The following is a 22087-nucleotide window of genomic DNA, read 5'->3' on the forward strand; positions in this document are numbered from 1 at the left end:
TGCCCCACAACCCCTCTGCTGTCATCCGCACATCGCAAAATCTTCGTCTTCCTCTCTTTTATAGCCTATAGTTAGATCTTCAAAATGCTAGATCTGAGAGACACGAAATAACATGCGTTTCTCTTTAAAAAATCTTAATTGGCACATATTTTGCAAATTTATCGGGCAAGATATGTGACATCATTCCTTCTTACATTTCTGAAAGAAGGGTTCCGACAGTGTAAGACAGCTTTGCCACAAGGCCTTTGTGGAAGGCAGGAAGGAAGTTTAAAATTTAGCGTCCCATCCACGAGATTATTAGAGATGGAGCACAAACTCGGATTTAAGAAAGAATCGGCTTTGTTCTTTTCAAAGGAACTGTCCTGGAATGTGCCTTTAGCGATTTAGGGAAACCGCAAAGAGTCTAAATCTGGATATACGGATTGGACTTCAACAACTGTTCTCCCGAAAGCGAGTACAGTGCCTTAACCACTGCGCAACCTCGCTTGGTGTGCACTGTGCCAATGGGAAGGATACAAATTTTGTTTGTGGCTTCTGTTCTCCTTGCCATATGATAAAATCATCATACTCTGTAGGCACTCTTAGTGTAAACAGGATTCTCATTGCTGACAGCATTATCAACTACTTAAAATCTAAAGGCGATTAGCCGGATTTCTGAAGAAGAAGAATTATTTAGGAAGGGGAGAATCCTGCCTCGGGCATGGCTGTGTGTGATGTCCTTGGGTTAGTTAGGTTTAAGTAGTTCTAAGTTCCAGGCGACTGATGACCTCAGATGTTAAGTCCCATAGTGCTCAGAACCATTTGAACCATTTTTGAAGGGGAGAAAAGGAAGGAGACTTGTGCCACATACTACTAAATCAACCGTAGTGTTACTTCTCGGTGAAAACTTACTACTCTAACAAACTTTTTTTATTGTTGCATAAGATATGGTACTGAAAGAGAGCACATAAAAAGGAAGAAACGCTACGTTTTTAGGATGCAACAGAATGGAGTTGGCTCAGTTACAGGAGGATGGGAATGAAATCGGCAATGAACTCGTTTGGCGAAACTAGACGAATTGTTGTTTAATGTGCCCAACAGGGCCATTAGCTCCCGTGAAAGCATTCGCCTTCAAGAAATCACGGAACACACACATTGGTATGTTGGTTCTATGGTCTAAACAACTGCGTAATAGAAGAGGACGCACTATGGTGAATCGCCTTCTGTTTGCTTCAACGGGGAATGGTTGGTTGATTTGGAGGAAGGAACCAAGCAGCGAGGTCATCGGTCCCATCGGAACAGAGAAGGATGAGGAAGGAAGTCGGCCGTGCCCTTTTAAAAGAAACCACCCTGGCATTTGCCTGAAGTGACTTAGGGAAATGTCCTTTTCTGAATAAGGCTTTGGCCGAAAGCTAAATGTGTAACAGTCTTTTCGTTGAGCCTGACTGAAACTTAACGTGTGATCTTTATCGTCAGTAGCAATCTACCTTTTTCCTCATTTTGTTAATAATAATGTCTGTCTGCTTCAGAGCACTACGACAGCCTCTTTACTCTGTAACTGTTGTTTATAACTGTTGTTTATGATGAAGACGGATGCCGTACCTTAACTACTACAGTTGAAGGGCTTTTTTGAATAGCGGTAAAAGTCCATTTTTGTTCATTTTGAGATACAGAGTCCTAGATAAAACTAGCGGTGTCTCTCAAGACGAGCAAGTTTATTTTGTTTAGATGTGTCAGTGGAGATAATTTTGAAGTTAATGAATTATGTTTTGGTTTCTATAATACTAAATCTACTGTAGTTCGAGTATTGATTACCGTTTTAACAGATGTTCTCACTCGATTTTTTCTAGCTATCAAGTCATGCAAATGTACTGCTACTGACCGAGCGGCAAATATCACCGGCGATTTTTCACCGTAGCAAGCAAAAATCAGAGTTCTGTATGTTTACTTTTTGGCCTATTCTTTGAACCATGAAACCCAAGAGGTAGCGCAGAATAAAACCATGACGACAGACTTAAATGTGAAAGAAATAACCAGTTTTTTCGCAGATCCCCCAAACGACTAGCAAAATTTGGGCGTATACGCGCTGCTTAAGGCGCCAGCTTTATTGATCCTGTATCTCTTTGGCCGTTTTGCCCTGTCAGGGAGTGTTGTGGAAAAAGTTCACTGAAAGCCATTTTCTAGAATTACGAACAGCTAATTTCGTTCTTCGAGGAACTAGAGCTCGAAAAATTCCATGTCCGTTCTACAGCTAGAGGTTTCTTAAATTTTCATGAAAGGTAGTTACGTCGAACCAACATGGCTCTTGACACTTTTATGTCAAATTTTAGGTTATTTGCAATAAAAAGACACGTCTACATGTTCTGTAAGTTATCTCAATAAATTTCTATATCACTGCAAATTTGTAAAATCGTTTTTGAGTCATCCTGTATATACAAACGTTCCTCGTGAATTAATGTATCTATTGAGGAAATCCGTATCAAAGCCCTTACTCTAGCGCCTGACATTAGCCCAAATGTACAGATACAGTTACCGCAAGTGACTCGACTATAGACAGCAGATGAAAATTTCCACGAGCTGCTGGAAAACAATGAGAGGCGGAGGAAAAAGTTATCTTCCCTCGAAAAATATGTGATAAACCAATACCACAGCCATTTTCGGAGGATTCCAGAAAGTCCGACTCATTACCTCCAGGCTGGAAAAGAGATCCTGCCTCTCACATACTGGAAACTGATTCTGGCGTCCACAGTGGCGAACAGGATGAGCCCAGAGGGGCGGCCAAGAATAACATGTTGCGTAACGAATCTATAAAGTAGCAGCAACCGACTTCCGGGTTTTTTCGCGCAGCCCTGCTGGTATGAGGTGAGCAGGAGACGAGCGCCGACTCACCTTGCACTTGGGGCACTTGCGGCCCAACTTGTCTTCAGGCGGCTTGGCGGCAGGCAGCTCTGCGCGCTTGGGGCAGTAGTAGGCCTGGTGCGCGTTCAGGTTGTCGAGGGAGGTGAATTTGATGCCGCAGGCTCCGCAGATGAACTGCAGCAGCGTCTTGTGGGGCAGCGGCTGCTGGGCGGCGCCGCGGGGGCTGCCGGGCCCGCCCCCGGTGGGGGAGCCGCCCCCGGGCGGGGACTGCGCCGAAGAGGGGCCGGCCGCGCCAGGCACGCCCGCCTCCTCGCCGGAGCCCGCCGCCGCCGCCGACGCGCCCGCGCCGCCGCCCTCGAGGCGCGCCGAGCAGTAGTGGCGCTTATGCGCCACATAGTTCTCGTGCTTGCAAAAGACGATGTTGCACTCGCGACACTTGGAGACGCCCTGCTTGACGAGCACGTGCGGCGGCAGCGCGGGCAGCTCGGCCGCCATGAGCAGCGGCAGCAGCGCCGCGGCCGCCGCCGCCGCCCCCGCGGGGCCGCCCAGCAGCTCGCCGGCCCGCTGCGCCGCCAGCAGCGCCGACGCCGCCCCCGGCGCGCCGCCCGCCACCGCCGGCGCCAGCAGCGGCAGCGACCCGGCGGAGGGCGTCAGCACCGGCGGCAGCTTGGCCACAGCCGTCACCGGCTGCGGCGGCGGAGTCGCCAGCGACGGAGACGCCGACGAGGAGGGCACGAGGCCGCGCCGCGCTATCACCGGCGAGGGGTAGGAGAGCGGCGGCGGCGGCGCCACCTCGTCGGCCGACTGCCCGTCCGAGCCGAGGGAGCGGGTGGGAGACACGATGACGCGCTTCTGGTTGGCCACCAGGACTTCCGGCTTGACGGCGACGACGCCGTTGGGGGTGCGCCTGGGCGACTTGGGGGAGGGCGCGTGCGGCGGCTGTTTGGGGCTGGCCACGGCGCCGGGGCTGTCCCCGCGGCGCGCCGGGCTGGCGGCCGACGGCGCGGGCGACGGTGTCGTCGACGCGGACGACGCGGACAGCAGGTAGGGCCCACATCCCACGCCGCCCGCGCCAGCCGCCTCCTCGCGGCCGTCGCAGTCGCCGTCCGCCGCGTCGCCTTCGCTCGTCCCCAACGGCTGGTCGGCGCCGCCGTATAATGCCCTCCGCACGCTCAGATCTAGTGGACCGCTCGCTTCGGAGCCTTCTCTCTGCAACGACAGTTAAAAGCTCACTTAGCTGAGTTCAAAAAATGGTTCAAATGGATCTGAGCACTATGGGACTTAACATCTGAGGTCATCAGTCCCGTAGAACGCAGAACTACTTAAACATAATTAACCTAAGGACATCACACACATCCATGCCTGAGACAGGATTCGAACCTGCGACCGTAGCAGTCGCGCGGTTCCGGGCTGAAGCACCTAGAACTGCTCGGCCACTGCGGCCGGCTAAATTGAGTTCGCGACTTGTCGATTGCGGCTCCAGGTGATCCACCTCACGTACTACTTCGTAGATCTGTTACTTCGTTGCGGCCTTCGTAATGCAACGGACTGAGCCAGAAGCAAGTTGTTGAAAACCAAACAGAATAACACTCGACAACACAAAAAGGTCGCCACCCGACTACCTGGATGTAATATTAAGTTGGAAATTGTGGTATGTTCCTGTGGCAGCAAACTGCTGAGGTCATCAGTCCCTAGGTTTACATACTACTTTTTTTTTAAAAAAAATCTTTAATTCATCATTATCATGTTACAATGTAACCTACTACCTAAATACATTAGTAGGTCCTATATTTTACTATTTCTAAGTTCTATCTGCAGCTATTATGATGTTTAACACTACAGGTTTTTCTTACTACACTCCATCACCACTATGGGGGTTAATCTACCATACTCACTATTCTATGTTACTGTTTGCCTAATATTCCTTAATTTTAGCTTGTTTTGTTATGATACTACTTGCTAATGGTTGTTATTATTATGACTACTCTACCTGCAGCGTTACAAGTGTGCCAGAATAGATACAAACCTACTTTTTGGCCATTCCCACTGAGCTAATCCCAGTGGGAGTGCCCCTGGCACTGGGCTGGCCGGTGACGTATTCGCTGCAGTTCTATACTATTTCTGTTATCCTAGTTTGATCTTATAACTAACCTTATGTCTAATGTCATGATCGGTACATAGTCAAGTCCGATGGTGATGTGCTACCCCCCAACCTATTCCGAAAACCTGGCGGATTCCAGCCATGAGGTGGCTGGCCAAGTCCACGTCCCGGCGTAACAGGGGGGCGTACGCGACAAGTCCGGTGTTTATTTATTTATCGATTGTTACCAAGATATTCTCTGAGGACTTTGCTCGATATTTTGTTTGTTAGGTGGTTCAGGACGTTGAATGTGTTTTCGTGCCTGAGCAAGTGGTACGTGTCGTTGTTCGGCAATTGTTCCCTAAGTTGTTGTGCAACATCGTCGAAGAGGGGACACTCGTACACCACATGGTCTGGAGTGCCCAGCACTGCTCCACAGTCACACGCTGGTGTTGCCCTTTTCCCGAACTGACAAAGATATGTCGGATAGGGTCCGTGCCCAGTAAGAAAGTGCAGCAATCCCCTTGTTGGTTTGATGTAGGTGAGTTCTAGCCGTTCCTTTATGTTGGGAAGCAGTTCGTGTGTTCTTCGGCCAGTTTCATCGCTGTCCCAGAGATTTTGCCATAATTCCATGCCCCTTCTTTTGTTGCTTTGTTTGTCCCCTACATATATCCCCATAATTTCCTCTATTTTTTCCCTTCGATTTTTCTTTATCCAATACCAGGCGGCCTGTTCCCTGATTTTTATGTCCAGTGGACATAGCCCCATCAGTACTGAAAGTGCCCCTCCTGGAGTTGTTCTGTATGCGCCCACTGAACGTAGGAGCATGTTCCGCTGCACTCTTCTTACGGCCACGGCAGGCATGACCCTCGTGAGCCTGTGTGCCCAGACCGCTGACCCGTAGCCTACTATGGATGTGAGAATGCTGTTATGGTATAATTTAATAAGATCAGGTGGGTGGTGGAATCTTTTATGTCCTATTCCTATTAGGTTATGTAGTACCGTGAGTGATCTTTGTGTTGCTGTGTCTATATGCGATGCATAGTTCCACCTCTCGTCGACGATGACACCAAGATACCGGGCTTCATGGCGCCTGAGGACTGGTAGGCCATTTATTCTTACGGTAGGATTTCTTGTTAGTTGGCCTTTGAGCAGCAGGTAAGTTGACTTATTGGGTGCGATAGTCATTTTAGTTTTGTGACACCACGTGGTCAATATTGTAATAGCTCTTTCTATTTTCGGTTCCAGATCTTCGCGGCTACGGCCGCCGACCAGCAGGAGGAGGTCATCTGCGTAGGCTATGACCTCTAGCACATCTTCACTGCTCTTTCTTCCAAGAATGGTTCCATGTTTATATCCCAAAAGAGTGGCCCCAGAACAGATCCCTGAGGACACCCCTTGGTGATATTCTTACTGGCTTTGCCGCTAGGGGCCGATAGCCAGACCTCCCTGTCTTCACAATAGCTCCTCAGACAGCCATATAGCGGCCCGGGGCATTCTTTCTCCCGCAAGCAGGAGAAGAGCGAAGGCCACCAAAGGTTGTCAAAGGCGCCACTGATGTCCACCATGATGCCGACTATGTACTTGTGCGGGGCAGAGTCACAGACATCCGCAGCCAGGGCGATTGCGTCAGACGCCGACCGCCCCGTCCGAAAACCGAACTGCCTGTCACTCATCCCGCACAGGACTCGGTGTGCAGCCAACCTGTCTGCCAGCAGCCTCTCAAAGAGCTTGCCCAACAAGTCCAGCAGACATATGGGTCTGTATGACTTAGCTTCTTTGGGGTCTTTGTCCGGGCCTTTCTTGATTATGACTATGTTCGCCTTCTTCCATATTGAGGGGAAGGTCAGAAGCCGTAAACACTCGTTGTACAGCTGAGTGAGAGGTGCCACGAGCTGGGGGGCGAGGTACTGTATCACCTCCGCCGTAATACCGTCCGGGCCAGGAGCTTTGCCTTTTTTGAGCGCTTTTATTTGGGAGTTTACCTCTTCTTCAGAGAAGGGGTAGACCACACGGTTGTTTTCATAGACCCGTTGGTTCTCTCTTCTTATTCTCTGTTGTTCTTCCGAGTCATCTTCCTCTCTATCGTCAGGTAATAGGGCACGGAGTAGGACTCCCGCAGTTTCCTGCCAGGTCTCCGTCATCCGGTCCCCACTCCTGACGGTAGATAACACCATAGGTGATTTAATTTTTTCCCTTACTATTTTGTAAGGTAGTCCCCAAGGGTCTGTAGCCAATTGGCTTTGCACATATTTCTCCCAGCTCCTCATCCTGACAGCCTTGAGTTCCTGTTGGAACTGTTCTTTGGCTTCTCTGTATATCTGCAGCCATCGCTGCTTTTCGTGCCAGACGACACACCGCTGGTAATACCTCCTCGCCCTCCGTACTGCTTGGCGCATTTGCCCCAGTTCGGCTGACCATGGTGAAGGGGAGGCCGCGACAGCCCTCCTCCTGGTTGGTACAGCTGCCTTAACTGCCCTGGTTATCGCACTTGTAAGATCTCGGGCGTATTCTTCTATGTTGACATCACCCTCCAGCAATGCAGGGAAGTCACACTCCCTAGCCAGCCGGTCCCAGTCGGTTTTGTTATAATTGAGCTGCGTCTCCCAACCTATGTCCCAGTGGCACTCGCTGTCTCCAATGGTGAATGTTATGAGGTTATGATCACTTGAGCTGCGTCTCCCAACCTATGTCCCAGTGGCACTCGCTGTCTCCAATGGTGAATGTTATGAGGTTATGATCACTTGAGCTGCGTCTCCCAACCTATGTCCCAGTGGCACTCGCTGTCTCCAATGGTGAATGTTATGAGGTTATGATCACTTGTGGTAATCTGGTCCCAAACTGTCCAATTCGATATTTTTAAGCTAACTTACGCTAAGGACGACATACACAACCATGCCCGACGGAGGACTCGAACCTCCGACGGGGGAAGCCGCGCGGTACTGTTGCATGGCGCCTCAGACCGCGCGACTAATATTAAGTGATATCAGCTAGGTGATAATATTCACCAGTAAACGTCAGCATTTCATTTTGGATTTATTACGTTTCCCTGAGGGGTCGGCTTTCATCATTCAAACTTAAATCTACAATTAATTAATTCAGTCATCATTGGTACTCTAACTGCAGGCTCTGAGCTAGCAACGAATTATGTTGTGCCACGTTTCCCGGCCATATCTTGCAACGACATTGTTTACCGTCGATGGCTACAAACATACGTCTGCTTCCCTGGCCGTTTCTTCCAGAAATGTGAGAGCCTGGGACAGTATGAATGTCCCTTCACTCTTGTAAAAGGTAAAGGTGCTCTGCCTAGTACTCAGCCTACTTCTGAGGCGCTAACCCAAACTTCGATAGTAGTGGACACCGATTCTCTCGGAATTGCTGCGCTCGGATCATTCGAGCAGAGAGCAGAGCTGAGGTTTCGTTGTGATGTGGTGCATGAAAGGAGTTGCTTTGGGTGCCAAACGAGGCTTCGCCATTTCTGAAGAGCCTGCGGCATTTGAGAACTATGCTCCTTTCCTTACAACAATACGAAGTTGTTCTCCTGCAGCGTGGTTAACAAGTGATTTGGACAGTCATAATCCTGTTGCCTGTAGTAGATAGCTGGCGCGCTTTTCTACTCATCGCTACCACAGCACCTCCGTGAGTATCTGCCTTCACGGGCTTTCCGTGCACCTAGACCCCTCTGATAAGACTCCTAGGCATAGTGTAGTGGCGGCTGTGAACGAGATTCCAAAACAGAAAATGAGATACATTCACAGCGTGGAAGTCTGCTCTTTCATATTAGTGTTCCAGCCAGGTTGTAGCTTCCAAGTCACTTATCATCTCCATTACTGACCGAGTCATCGTCGACGACGTATGGCTGAGGTCCAGTGGTGTTCTTGAAGTTCCAATAAATTATCTATTGGCTCATGACCGTTCTGAGATGTAAATAAAACTACCAACGTTTCGGTTGCTTTTACGAGCAGCCTTCATCGGGGTCACAACTTGCGGTATGCGTTTGCAGATGTGTAAGTGCTACTGATCGTCAATTGTCAAACTGACAGTGGCGGCTTGCTATTCTGTCTGATGATTGGATGAAAGGTGGACGGAGGCTAAGGGACCAACATCGCGTTCCGTAGCAAATACTGGACAAGTGGGATTACCGGCAATGCTGGGCATCTTTTTATTGGATCGCCGGCCCTGCGACGACGAGAGTTCACGGAACAAGCAGGCACCTACTAACCAGGTGTGGTGGTCTTACATGCTACCTATTCCAGTAAATTAGTACAGTGATTCTCAGCAATAAAACCATGGGAATGAGCGTCTCCAAAGGGAGAAAGATACCTCAGACACGAATCAGGAACTTCAATTTTGTTCGGCCTACACTGTTTCACGCGAAGCAGGTGACTGGATGATAGGCAACACACATTGTATACGTACGTCGCAGAGTGCCTACTCCCAGCCGCCTCTCTGGGCCATCCTCAGTCATAAAGGACGCCTAGTCCAACATCGCCCGAAAGCTTCAACGAAAATTTTATCCCTAACAAACCCTGTCACCCCTAGACATTAGTTGCAGACCTTGAAACACTCTGTAGATAACTGCACCATCAGCAAAAAGACTAAACTATTAATATTGTCTGTGATATCACTAAAATACCACATAAACAGCAAGGATCACAATACACTTCCCTGTGGCACACCCGAAGATACTTCTACACCTGTATATGACTCTCAATCCAAGATAACACGCTGCGTCGTCCCTACCGAGGAATCCTCAGTGCAGTCACAAATTTCGCTTCGTAACCCATACTATTGTCTTTTCATGATCATCGTAGGTGCGGTACTGAGTCAAAAGATTTTCGGAAATAATGCATCTACCTGACTGCCTTGATCTATGACTTTCAGAATGTCATATAAGAAAAGTGAGACTTGGGTTTCACGTGACAGATGTTTTCGGAATCCGTGCTAAATGACAGGGGGGAGATCACTCTTGTTCCAGATATCTCATAACTCTTGAGTTCAGAGTAATTATGTTGTGAGGATATTGGAGGGGCCGCGCGGGATTAGCCGAGCGGTCTTAGGCGCTGCAGTCATGGACTGTGCGGCCGGTCCCGGCGGAGGTTCGAGTCCTCCTTCGGGTATGGGTGTGTGTGTTTGTGCTTAGGATAATTTAGGTTAAGTAGTGTGTAATCTTTGGGGCTGATGACCTTCGCAGTTAAGTCCCATAAGATTTCACACACATTTGAACTTTTTTTTTTATATTGGACGGTGATTTTTGGACCACTTCTACAGCTCTTCATGTTGGAGGGAACGGTTTTTTGTTCTATGGATCTACGGTAGATTAAGCTTAAAACAGGGCGTAACTCAGCTGGGAAATAGGCATAGAACTTGACAGGGATTCAATAGTCCCCAGCAGCTGTGCTCAGTTTTAGTGATTTTTCCTGTTTTTAGGACTACTAAAACTAATATCTATATCATTCATCTTTACAGTGGTGCGACAATTGAACTGGGGCACTAGCGCCGGTTTTTCGTTTGTAAAGAAATATTTGAAAACGCTGTGCAGCATCTCTGTTTATGCTTTGCCTGGACACTAGCTTTGTAACGCTAAAAACATTTACCTTCGTTCAATATGTGAATGCAACTGGATGGTAAGTATTTTCATTCGTGAATGGAATTTGATATAAACTTAGTAATACTGCTACGAATTAACTTCGTCCGTGCACTCGACACTAGCTTGCGGATTATATATGAGCGAGGGGACTTCGAAAAGTAAGTTGCAGATACCGCCGCACGCTAAGACCACTCCGCAACAAGAAATTTTGGAAATTTGTGGTAAGGTCTAATGGGACCAAACTGGTGATGTCATCTGTCCCTAAGCTTACACACTACTTAACCTAACTTAAACTAACTTACGCTAAGGAGGACACACACACCCATGCCCGATGGATGATTCGAACCTCCAACGGGGGAAGCCGCAACAATGTGGGAGTGGACTGGCGCAGCGAATGGAACCGTACTCCAAAACTAAAGTACGGGAGACAATAGAACTCTTGTGGGCATATATTTAAATTACACACAGATTCACTGTGAAATGGTGGCGGCATATGGACGAAAATCAACGTATCGTCCAGCTGTCACGCAATGGTGCCAGTAATTTGCCCAAGGTCGCACAGACGTGGGTGATGCTGGTAGGGAAGGAAGGCCATCGACATGGACCATAGACGACAAAATACTGGCTGTCGAGGAACTGATTCGCAGTAATCGCAGATATTCCAACGAGTGGCGTTCACGCAGCGGTTCTCGAATTACTCCATGACCGAGGAGGGGATTCCAATCGTCGAAGGATTGACAGAGTGGTAAAAAGTTTACAGAGACTCGGTTACTCTGTTGAAAAACAGTGTGATGTAACTGTGTCCGTTTGAAGTACAGTACAGCATTCACTAAAAATTACTTTACCTGCCAAAATAATGTGTAACTTACTTTTTGAACTCTCCTCGTAAATGTAGAATTTCATTGAAACAGATACCAACTCCGAAAGCCTGCACCCAAAAAAGGGGAGAGATTGGTAATTTCGAGCTTCAAGTTCCTACTCAACCTCGAGAGGACAGCATTGAACGAATAACAATTTTACTGAAACTCTAAGCTTAGCATGGACTTCAATATGACATGCTTTTAACAGTTTCCGCAAAAAAAAAACTTGTCTCGAAATCTGACAGAAAATTCGAAGAGATTATGGTCGCATGTAAAATGCACCAGCAACAAGACACAATCAATACCTTCATCACGTGATAGCAAAGGTAATGTTGCCGATGACAGTGCCACTGAGACAGGGATGCTAAACACGGTTTTCTGAAATTTCTTCCTCAAATCAGAAGCAGCAGCCAACTTGATTAACTGAGAAGCGGTGTATCGAAGCAGCTTACATCATTTAATAAAGATAAGTCCCCCGAGTCAGACTATGTACCAATTATTTTCCTGTCAGAGTATGCTGATACAATAGCTCCATACTCAGCACTTACAAACATTCATATAATCTAGATGAAAGATCCGCACCTAAAGACTGGAAAGTCGCACAAGTCACACCAATACCCAAGAAAGGAGCAGGAGTGATCCGCTTAATTCCAGACACATATCACTGTCATCGATTTGCAGAAGGATTTCGATATTTATACTGTGTTCCAGCATTATGAATCACCTCGAAGTAAACGATCTATTAACACATGGGAAGCACAGCTTCAGAAAAAAAAAGTTCTTCTGAAACACAATAAGATTTTTATTCACACGAAGTAACGAGTGCTACCAAAGTCGTATCTCAGAATGAATGATTCCACATTTCTAGATTTCAAGTAACCTTTTGCCACCATCAGTCACGATCGAGTAGCGACTGTATCCTGGGTGCGGCTACAGACAGCGCCTGACTCATACTGGGCGGCTGAGTTTAGGATGAACAGCCCACTGCCTTTGTGGAAAGTAAGGAGATTCTATCACATTAATTCCGCAGGCGGTAAATGGTACGGCTTTCCATGTGACAAAGTACAGAGTTAAAGCTTCCCCTCACGTGGATCTCCGAAATAGCAACACAATGAGAGGGAACATACATGAAAGGAGGAAGAGGAGAGTGACAGAAGGAAAGCTAAGGATTGAAACACATTCCCATACTGCTGCGAAGCTGCTGCAAGCCGGAAAGCTAGAAAATGCAAAACAGGAGATGAGAAGGAACAGGTTAAACGCGCTTGGCATGTGTGAACTGAGATTGGGGGGACAAGGTAGGGGAAATCGAGACTAGTGAAAACGGAACAGGAATAGTGATTGGTTAAAAATTGAAAAATACGATAGTGAAGGTGCAATGTATCGATGGAAGGTCGATGATGATACGACAGCAGGGAACTTCGTATATTAATACAAGTATACATGCCAATTAGCCAACATAAATATGAGAAAAGCACTCCGTAATCAGGCCACAAGTGGCCCATCGGGACCATCCGACCGCCGTGTCATCCTCAGCTGAGGATGCGAATAGGAGGGGCGTGTGGTCAGCACACCGCTCTCCCGGTCGTTACGATGGTTTTTTTTGACCGGAGCCGCTACTATTCGGTCTAGTAGCTCCTCAATTGGCATCACGAGGCTGAGTGCACCCCGAAAAATAGCAATAACGGATGGCGGCCCGGATGGTCACCCATCCAAGTGGCGGCCACGCCCGACAGCGCTGAACTTCGGTGATCTGACGGGAACCGGTGTATCCACTGCGACAATGCCGTTGCCATAAATATGAAAAGGTGGAAGAATATTATGAAAAGGTTCAAAGACTTATCGAGAAACAAAATACAAATGCCCGCGTTACTATTATGGGACTCTGGAATGCAACTGGGAGCGAAAGAAGAGACAAAGATACAGTAGGACAATTTCCATTAGGAATAAGAAATGAGGGATGTGAACGACTAATTTAATACCACAACCTCACAGTGGGAGGAATATAAGGTTAGAAGGAGAAGGTGTGGAGAGGTTTAAACTTGCAGACACTTAAGGAGGTGGGTACGGTGTAAGAATTAGAAGATAGGTTTATGGAAAAGAGGCAGAGTTGAAGACTGAGTAAATGAAAGAACGACTCAAGGACCCAGTCAAAGAAGTACTAAGAATTAGAGAAAACAAAAGTATCAGGAAAGAGTGGATACCGGAAAGCATGTTGAAGAAGATGGAAGGTAGGAGAAAAAGAAAAAATGTGGAAAATGAAGAAGGCAGAAAGAGGTATAAGAAACTAAATAATGAATTAAGAAGAGAGACTGAAGAAGCAGGAGAATAATGAGGGAAAGATAAATACGAGGAAACAGAGAGAATGGAGAGACAGGGAAAGTGCGAAATGATATGAAGATTGGCTAGTCAGACAGTTTTAGAAAAGAAACCTGTCGAAGACTTGTTGTTTGAAGCGTCACGCTTTCGCACCATTAAAGAGCGACGTTGTAGCGCATGCGACCGAAATATCGCACTTTGGCGTCGCAGTGGGAGAAACTGGCGATGTTTCAAACGAGTGACTCTTTAATTATTTCGTGCAGTGTATAATGCACACAGTATATGCAGGTAGCGGTTAACGCAATAGGCTACAGCATTAAAAATATAAGCTGTGGCTGGTACCTGTTGATGCCTGGGAGGCGTGGAGGTGGCGGATTCGCCGCCCGTGGTGGGGTCGTCCCTGTGCGTGGGCTGTGATGTCGGTGCGTGGCCCGCGGGCGCCGCGGCGGGAGAGGCGGCCGGAACCTGCGGGGGCGGCTGGGGGTGGGGATGGGGGTGCTGCGAGAGGATGCCCTGCGCCAGTGGCTGCAGCGTGCCGTCGGCGAGCAGCACGCAGGGACTGTCGTGGTGCGCCATGGCCAGCGCCGCCGGGCCCGTCAGCAGACTAGCGCCTTGGAACAGCGAGTAGGGCACCAGCAGGATGGGGTTGGTGGGCAGCGCCAGGATGGGCTGTGGTGGCGCCGGCGCCGGAACACCCACCGGCACCACGGCGGGCGACGCCGCCCCCGGGGAGGCGGGCAGCGCGGGGCCAGGCGGCGGGGAGGCGCCGTCCGCCGGCGACGCGGGGGCGGACTCGCCCGTCGACGAGGAGGCGGCTGTGGCGGGAGCGGGCGCCGCCGCCTTGGCTGCCGGCCCCAGGTGTGGGGGGCCCTTGACGACGTGGCGCGTGCTGCAGTAGTGCATCTTGTGCGCGCGGAACGTCTTCACCGACGAGAAGCGGATGTCGCAGTCCTGGCAGTAGCGGTCCACCAGCTGCGGCGCGCCCACCGCGCCGGCGTCCGCCCCCGCGCCCCCGGGCTGCACCTCCCCGTTGACGGTGGCGACGGCGGCGGCGGTGGCGGCGGCGGGCGCGGGCGACGCCGAATGCATGCGCATGTGCCGGTTGAGGCTGACCTTCTTGTCGGCGCTGTACGAGCAGTGCGGGCAGGCGTACTGCTTGCCGGTGCGCGCCGCCTTGGGCGCCGGGCCCGGCGCCGGGCCCTGGGGCGGCGCGGCGCCGCCCTCGTGGCTGGCGTCGGACGCCACGCTCTCGTCGCCCTGCAGCGCGCCGCCCTCACACGCGGTCGGCGCCGCGCGGCCCTCCTCGCTGTCACTGTCTGATCGGCCTGCAAGACGCACCACACCTCTAGCATCCACACTGAACCGCGCCAAAAAACTCCTATACAAGTACACCGTGCTTGACAGTAGCTTGGGGGGGGGGGAATTCTATATTGAGCCGTACTTTTTGTTAAGTTGGTTATTGAGGCTACAAGTTACCACCTCATACATTCGTTAGTAAAAATAAGATACATTATGTACTATCGAGTGCTAAGACGTGTCATTTCTTCATCGTCTATGGTCCAGCATTTAGTCCGTCTAGGCGGCCTTCCAAGATTTGTCAAACAGTACGTTCTTCGCTATTTAACTTTGCGGCCGGATGCCGTTCCTGCAACACAGTCGTCAACGTAACACAGGGCAGGAAAATCGTGTGCGCCATCTATCTATGAATCGTGTAAACTTTGTGTGTTATAGGTTTTTAACAGTTTTTGTTCTATGAGGCTAAATTTGAGAGTCAGGCCTTCGTTAGCCTAAACGAGAGCGGCAAACCACCTGAAAACCTCACTCACGCTGACCGATGTACCAGCCCACAGACACTGATCCGCTGCGCGAATTGGATCAAGGTCTGGTTCACCTCTCTGTCTCGCAACCTAATGCGCTGTGCGTTATGGTTCAAATGGTTCAAATGGCTCTGAGCACTATAGGACTTAACTGCTGCGGTCATCAGTCCTCTAGAACTTAGATCTACTTGAACCTAACTAACCTAAGGACATTACACACATCCACGCCCGAGGCAGGATTCGAACCTGCGACCGTAGCGGTCGCGCGGTTCCGGACTGTAGCGCCTAGAACAGCTCGGCCACTCCGGCCGGCTGTGCGTTATGCTGTACGAGTAGATCACGTGACATCTCTAACGACACTGAAATACATATTAATAAATTAACGTCGCAGTTAGCGACCTGCATACGTTTAGGAAATGCTCCACGAGATTACTCACGACTTTCTTATATCCTCCGACGTTATTTTTGGGCTCCCAAATATCCAAGATGGTAGTATTCTCTGTGAAACTCATATTGCAAAACTGTATCACGTGTGTCATATTGATCATTATGCTAGAAACTCCTATCATCAAATGTCTTCATTATTCACTGTATCAGTAACGTGGAGGAGGATTACACAGACATGCCCGCCGTTCTAACTGGTGCCCATTGTACAGTGCATGCGTCTATCACATCTCTCAAATACGTCGCCACAGCACCGACTCTCTCTGACCAACCTTGCTACGAAGGCATGTAATGGCGTTCTTACATTGGTCATGATCATTTGTATATAGCCTATGAATCTATGTTCGTGTTAATCTCAGTATGCTCTGCCGTCCGCGGTGGCCGAGCGGTTCTAGGCGCTTCAGTCCGTAACCACTCGACTGCTACGGTCGTAGGTTCGAATCCTGCCTCGGGTATGGATGTGTGTGATGTCCTTAGGTTAGTTAGGTATAAGTAATTCTAAGTTCTATGGGACTGATGTGGTTCCACGAGAAACATTTGTGTTCCAGCACCAACAAGTTCTGCGAAAATTTTCAAATCATTAGATCGTCCTCTGCTTTTCGCCAAAACTGCTAAAGGAGAAAAAGACAATATAAATATAGTATTTTTAGTATTTCGCTGAAACTGAACCTAGATAACGGTGTTAAACTGAGAGGTGGAGGAGAAAATGATACGGTACCTTTGAGATTCTTGAGCCTGTGCGAGCAGTAGTAGGTCTGGTGTGCCTCCAGGGTGCTGGAAGAGCTGAAGCGGATGCCACACGGGGAGCACATGAACACAGGCACTGCAACAAACAGGCGCATTCGCTGCGTCATACACTGCCTACTCTAGGGACACCATCTTCACCTGCTCCTTGCTTAAACAGCGAACGTTCGTAACAATGCTATGCACTGACAAAATATTTTCACTTTGTTAGCCTTTTAACGTCGTCGGCGATACGAAAAGTTTCAACAATTTCCCCAGTCTTCTTGCGAATTTACAGTAGAAAACTTGCGGAAATGCTCCATCACGTAGATGCCGTTACTGAGCTAATAATGACAGATTACCGTGAGTGGAATTCCTTCTGAAAGTTTGCGTTGGCATATACACACACATCAAAAAAAAGTTTTGCATCACCCCGCTTCACAGAACTCCTGAAGATAGACGTTGACTGTGGATATTGTATCACAGACACAGTCCCTCTGACTGTTCAGAGATGTCACTAACCCGCCCAAAGACGTAAACAACCACGCATGAGCAGCGGCTATTAGACGGAGGGAGTCCGTCAGCTGATGAGTTCCACTCATTCCACCAGGAAGGAGGTACACGGCTCGTGTTGTCTGTAGGTCAATACTGCGGTTCGATCGCGTCCGTATTTTTACTTTGTGCCAGGAAGGGCTCTCAAGAAGGGAAGTGTCCAGGCGTCTCGGAGTGAACCAAAACGGTGTTGTTCAGTTATGGATAAGATACAGAGAGACAAGATCTGTCGATGACATGCCTCGCTCACTCCGCCAAAGGGCCGCTACTGAAGTGGATGACCGCTAACTACGCATTATGGCTCGGGGGAACCCCGACAGTAACGCCACCATTTTGAATAACGCTTTTCGTGCAGCCACAGGACGTCGTGTTACGACTCAAACTGTGCGCATAGTGTGCATGATGCGCAACTTCGGTCCCGACGTCCATGGTGAGGTACATCTTTGCAAACTTGACACCATGCAGAGCGGTACAGATGGGCTCAACAACATTCCGAATGGACCACTCAGGATTGGCATTACGTTCTATTCACCGATGAGTGTCGCATATGCCTTCAAGCAGACAATCGTCGGAGACGTATTTGGACGCAACCCGGTCAGACTGAAAGCCTTAGACACACTGTCCAGCGAGTGCCGCAAGGTGTAGGTTCCCTGCTGTTTTGGAGTGGCATTATGTGGGGCCGACGTACGCCGCTGGTGGTCATGGGAGGCGCCGTAAAAGCTGTACGATACGAGAATGCCATCCTCCGACCAATAATGCAACCATAACGGCAGCATATTGGCAGGGCATTCGTCTTCATGGACATGCACATCTTGTGAATGACTTCCTTCAGGATAACGAAATCGCTCGACTGGAGTGGCCAGCGTGTTCTCCAGACATGAACCGTATAGAACATGCCTGGGATAAATTGAAATGGGCTGTTTATGGGCGATGTGACCCACCAACGACTCTGAGGGATCTACGCCGAATCGCCGTTGAGGGGTGGGACAGTGTTGACCAACAGTGCCTTGATGAACTTGTGGATAGTATGCCAAGACGAATACAGGAATGCATCAATGCAAGAAGATGTGCCACTGGGTATTAGAGGTACCGGTGTGTACAGCAGGCTGGACCAACAGCTCTGAGGGTCTCGCTGTATGGTGGTACAACATGCAATGTGTGGTTTTCATGAGCAATAAAAAGGGCGGAAACAGTGTTTATGTTGATCTCTATTCTAATTTTATGTACAGTTTCCTGAACTCTCGGAACCGAGGTGATGCACTAAAATTTTTGATGTGTGTAATACATCTTTGTTCTGAACATGTTTGATATTTTCTCAACAACTCTAATGTAGTCACCAAAAATAATTTGCGGGAAGCTTATTTTCTTAGTACAGAGTAAAATCTGGTACGTATTCTTCTGATGTCAATGAAAGATTACGTGCGGAGAACCTGAGTGTAAACTAACCGTTGGCCAAGAGCAATAAAATCACGAAATGTTGCACCCCCTTGTAGATAATTTGCTTGGTCCCATTTCGTCTTTTAGCCAATTTAATGAGGGTTAACGTATGGTATGAAAAATGTATACAGAAATTTTGTGCGCTGTGTTAACAATACACTCGCGCGCGCGCGCGTGCACACACACACACACACACACACACACACACACACACACAATCTCTCTCTCTCTCTCTCTCTCTCTCTCACACACACACACACACACACACACACGCAAAATATATATAAACAAGGTCGCACCACGCATATGCAGATAAAACATTACCTTTCTTATGCACACGGAATCTGTGCACCTGTTTCTTCCAATGTACACGACAAACAATGTCATGAGGGAACAGATGGACTATAATTGAAAAAGAATCTTCAGCTTGTTAAGGAAATGGTATACGCGAGGGTGGATCACGTGTGGCTCAAAAGATGACTTTTGGAAAAAAAATACGATTTGTGTCTGAACTGAGTTTCCACAGACTAGTATTGTCAAAGAATGAGAAAATTCAACATAAACTAGCATTCAGCATCACAAGGGCTGGACTCGTACTCTGATCGTAAAGCTGGATGTGTTTAGTATGGACAGTCTGCAAGCTGTCAACCAGAAACTGATGTCACCTAATACATTATTTACTTTATTATTTGGAAACAGCGACCCTGCCGATTCCACACGCATTGACTCATGCGCCAATAGAAGGCGGATCGAAACCACTCGTCGAAAACCAACATGCCAAAGATGCGCGCCAGAACAATAACTGAAGTAATTCTCACGAGATTACATGCGTTTTCTTCGCCAACTCGCAAATAAGCTGTCACCTGCTGACCTTACATAGACCTTGGAGTACGCTACAGATTAGTCTCTCAGAACCTACATTCCAAAATACAACATATTAGGAAAGTAAATATTGGTTCTCGTTCCTTTCGTCTCTCTGTATGCACAACACATCACATATTTACGTTGCAAACCAAAGCTGACGCCCGGAATGGGTTTGTTGAGGCCAGTCTTGTGAGCAATGAAACACTCAAGCAGACGGGTGGCGGTGGCTAGCGTGCAGAGCAGAGCGCCTGGACAGCGGGGCGGCTGGGCTCACCTTGCCGCGGGGCGGGCGGCGCGTCGTGTGCGGCGGCGACCGCGGCTGCCGCCGTGTCCACCTTGGCCCGTGACGTCAGCAGCTGTGGCGACGGCGAGGGCGGCGGCGCGTCCTGCAGCGGCGGCGGCGGCAGGCAGAAGTACGGGCTCGACGCTATCGCTGCAACACACGCCGCTCCCGTCACTCCTCTGCTACGCTCGCGTATTATGCTGTGCGCTACAGTTACGAAATCATCAGGCGTCTTCCTCGGTGAATAACTTAGCCAGCAGGGTGTACTCTTCCGTCGGGCTAAAAGAAATGCCGTGAGTGTGGAACCAATGCACCAAACGGTGCAACGTATAGACGTAACACGGGCGTTGAACGCTCTTTAACAATTATGTAATAATTATGCACGATTGTGGTTCTCTAGGCCTTACATACACTGTGTGATTAAAAGATCCGGAGACCCCTTTGTAATGCGGCATTGCCCACTAGATGTCACGAAAGGCGTCCCCGGCAGTATGAAAGAGAATGGGGAGTGCTGTTTTGTCGGCAGAGAAGCAGTAACAGCAGAATGGGCCGGTCAGGACAGCCCACGAAGGGCTGCAAATGTTCTCCAAGTGGCTGAATATCCAGAAGACCCTGCCCGCCCCATGTAAAGACATCCAACACCATTATGGAGCCACCACCAGCTTGCACATTGCCCTGTTGACAACTTGGGTCCATGGTTTCACAGGACCTGCGCCACACTCGAACCCTACCATCAGTGCTTACCAACTGAATCGGGAATCGTCTAACTAGTCCACGGCTTTGCAGTGGTCTAGGGTCCAACCGAGATGATCACGAGACCATGAAAGGCGCAGCAGGTGACGTCGTGGTGTTAGCAAAAACACACGGGTAGGTCGTCTGCTGCCATAGCCCATTAACGCCACATTTCGCCGCGCTGCCCTAAAGGATATGTTCGTCGTACTTCTCAAATTAATTTCTGCGATTATTTCAAGCAGTGTTGCTTGTCTGTTAGCTCGGATAAATCTACGCAAACACCGCTGCTCTCAATCATTAAGTGAAGGCCGTAGCCCACTGCGGCGTTGTCCGTGGTGAGAAGTACTGCCTGAAATTTGGTATTCTCGGCCCGGTCTCGACACAGTGGATCTGGGAATACTGAATTCCCCAGCCATGTTGGAAATGTAATGTCCCATGCGTCTAGCTCCAAGTACCACTCCGCGTTCAAACGCTGTTAAAATTCGTATCGTGCGGCCATATCCATGTCGGAAACCCCTTCACATGAATCACCCGAGCTCCGCCAGTGCACTGCCCTTTTATACTTGCGTATTAGATACTACCGCCATTCCTGGATGTGCATATTGCTATCCCATGAATTTTGTCACTTCAGTGTATACAGATAAACACGTACATACGTGCCTATATCCGGTTTTATAATTTGTATGGATGTTTGAAAAGTTCATATACAAAACTTCAGGCAGTGTAGTGTAGAGTTACGTGGTGTACCTAAGTTGAGGTTGGATTGTTTAGTATGACTGAACAAAAGGGTTCCGCAATTATGTACTGTGTCCGCGGCACGGACAGTGTTGGCCGTGATGAAGAGGAGGTGTCCCTTACCGCTGTGGTAGGCTGCGGCGGCGGCGGCGGCGGAGGGCGGTAGCGCGGCGAGCAGCTGCACCTCTGCGGGCGAGGGCCGGTGCAGCGCGGGGTCCGTGGCCAGGCTGGGGTTCAGCCGCAGCCGCGCCTGCCCCTGCCCGCTGCCTGACGGCGGCGCCGTGGGGGCCGGCCCGGAGGCGGAGGCGGGGGCGGCCGCCGGGGGCGCGTCCTCGCTGCCGCTGTCCGATCCCTGCAGCAGTCACCACTTCACTCGTACTGATCCGTGTCCACTGCGGCTACCATGTATTCCTTCTGCATAAGCATGCCAGATAAGTTAAGCACTCTCGAGTGACGTCACGATAATTCCGTACAACGCCGCCTCTAACCTTGCGAATGTCTTCTGTTGGGCAAGAAAGAGCCTCTGTCAGTTTCTTGACGTTTGCAGTATCCAGCCGAAGCCACCCGTTGAAATTTGGAAATTTTTGGTAAGGTCTTATGGGACCAAACTGGTGAGGCCGTCGGTTCCTAAGCCTACACACTACTTAATCTAACTTAAACTAACTTACACTATGGATAACACACACACACACTCATACCCGAGGGAGGACTCGAACCTCCGACGGGGGAGCCTCACGGACTGAAACAAGGCGCCTAAGACCGCGCGGCTACCCCGCGCGGTTACTCGTTGATGGTTAGAGTCTGTACACCTACCAA

The 22087-nt window shown here is 49.3% G+C and overlaps 1 protein-coding gene across 1 annotated transcript in view; it reads right to left on the reverse strand.

The window, feature by feature from the left end:
• Positions 1-19859, reverse strand: part of LOC126484887 (zinc finger protein ush) — a 32566-nt gene extending 12707 nt beyond the window's left edge. Inside the window, exons 1-5 of the mRNA XM_050108485.1 lie at positions 19796-19859; positions 16664-16768; positions 14027-15009; positions 3448-4047; positions 2869-3321 (exon numbers count right to left, since the gene is read on the reverse strand). Coding sequence (XP_049964442.1) covers positions 2869-3321; positions 3448-4047; positions 14027-15009; positions 16664-16757 — 2130 coding nt within the window. The 5' untranslated portion in view covers positions 16758-16768; positions 19796-19859. The remainder of the gene's footprint in view (positions 1-2868; positions 3322-3447; positions 4048-14026; positions 15010-16663; positions 16769-19795) is intronic.
• Positions 19860-22087: the final 2228 nt, after the last annotated feature.

Source organism: Schistocerca serialis, chromosome 6 (genome assembly GCF_023864345.2).
Source record: "Schistocerca serialis cubense isolate TAMUIC-IGC-003099 chromosome 6, iqSchSeri2.2, whole genome shotgun sequence".
Lineage (NCBI taxonomy): Eukaryota > Metazoa > Arthropoda > Insecta > Orthoptera > Acrididae > Schistocerca > Schistocerca serialis.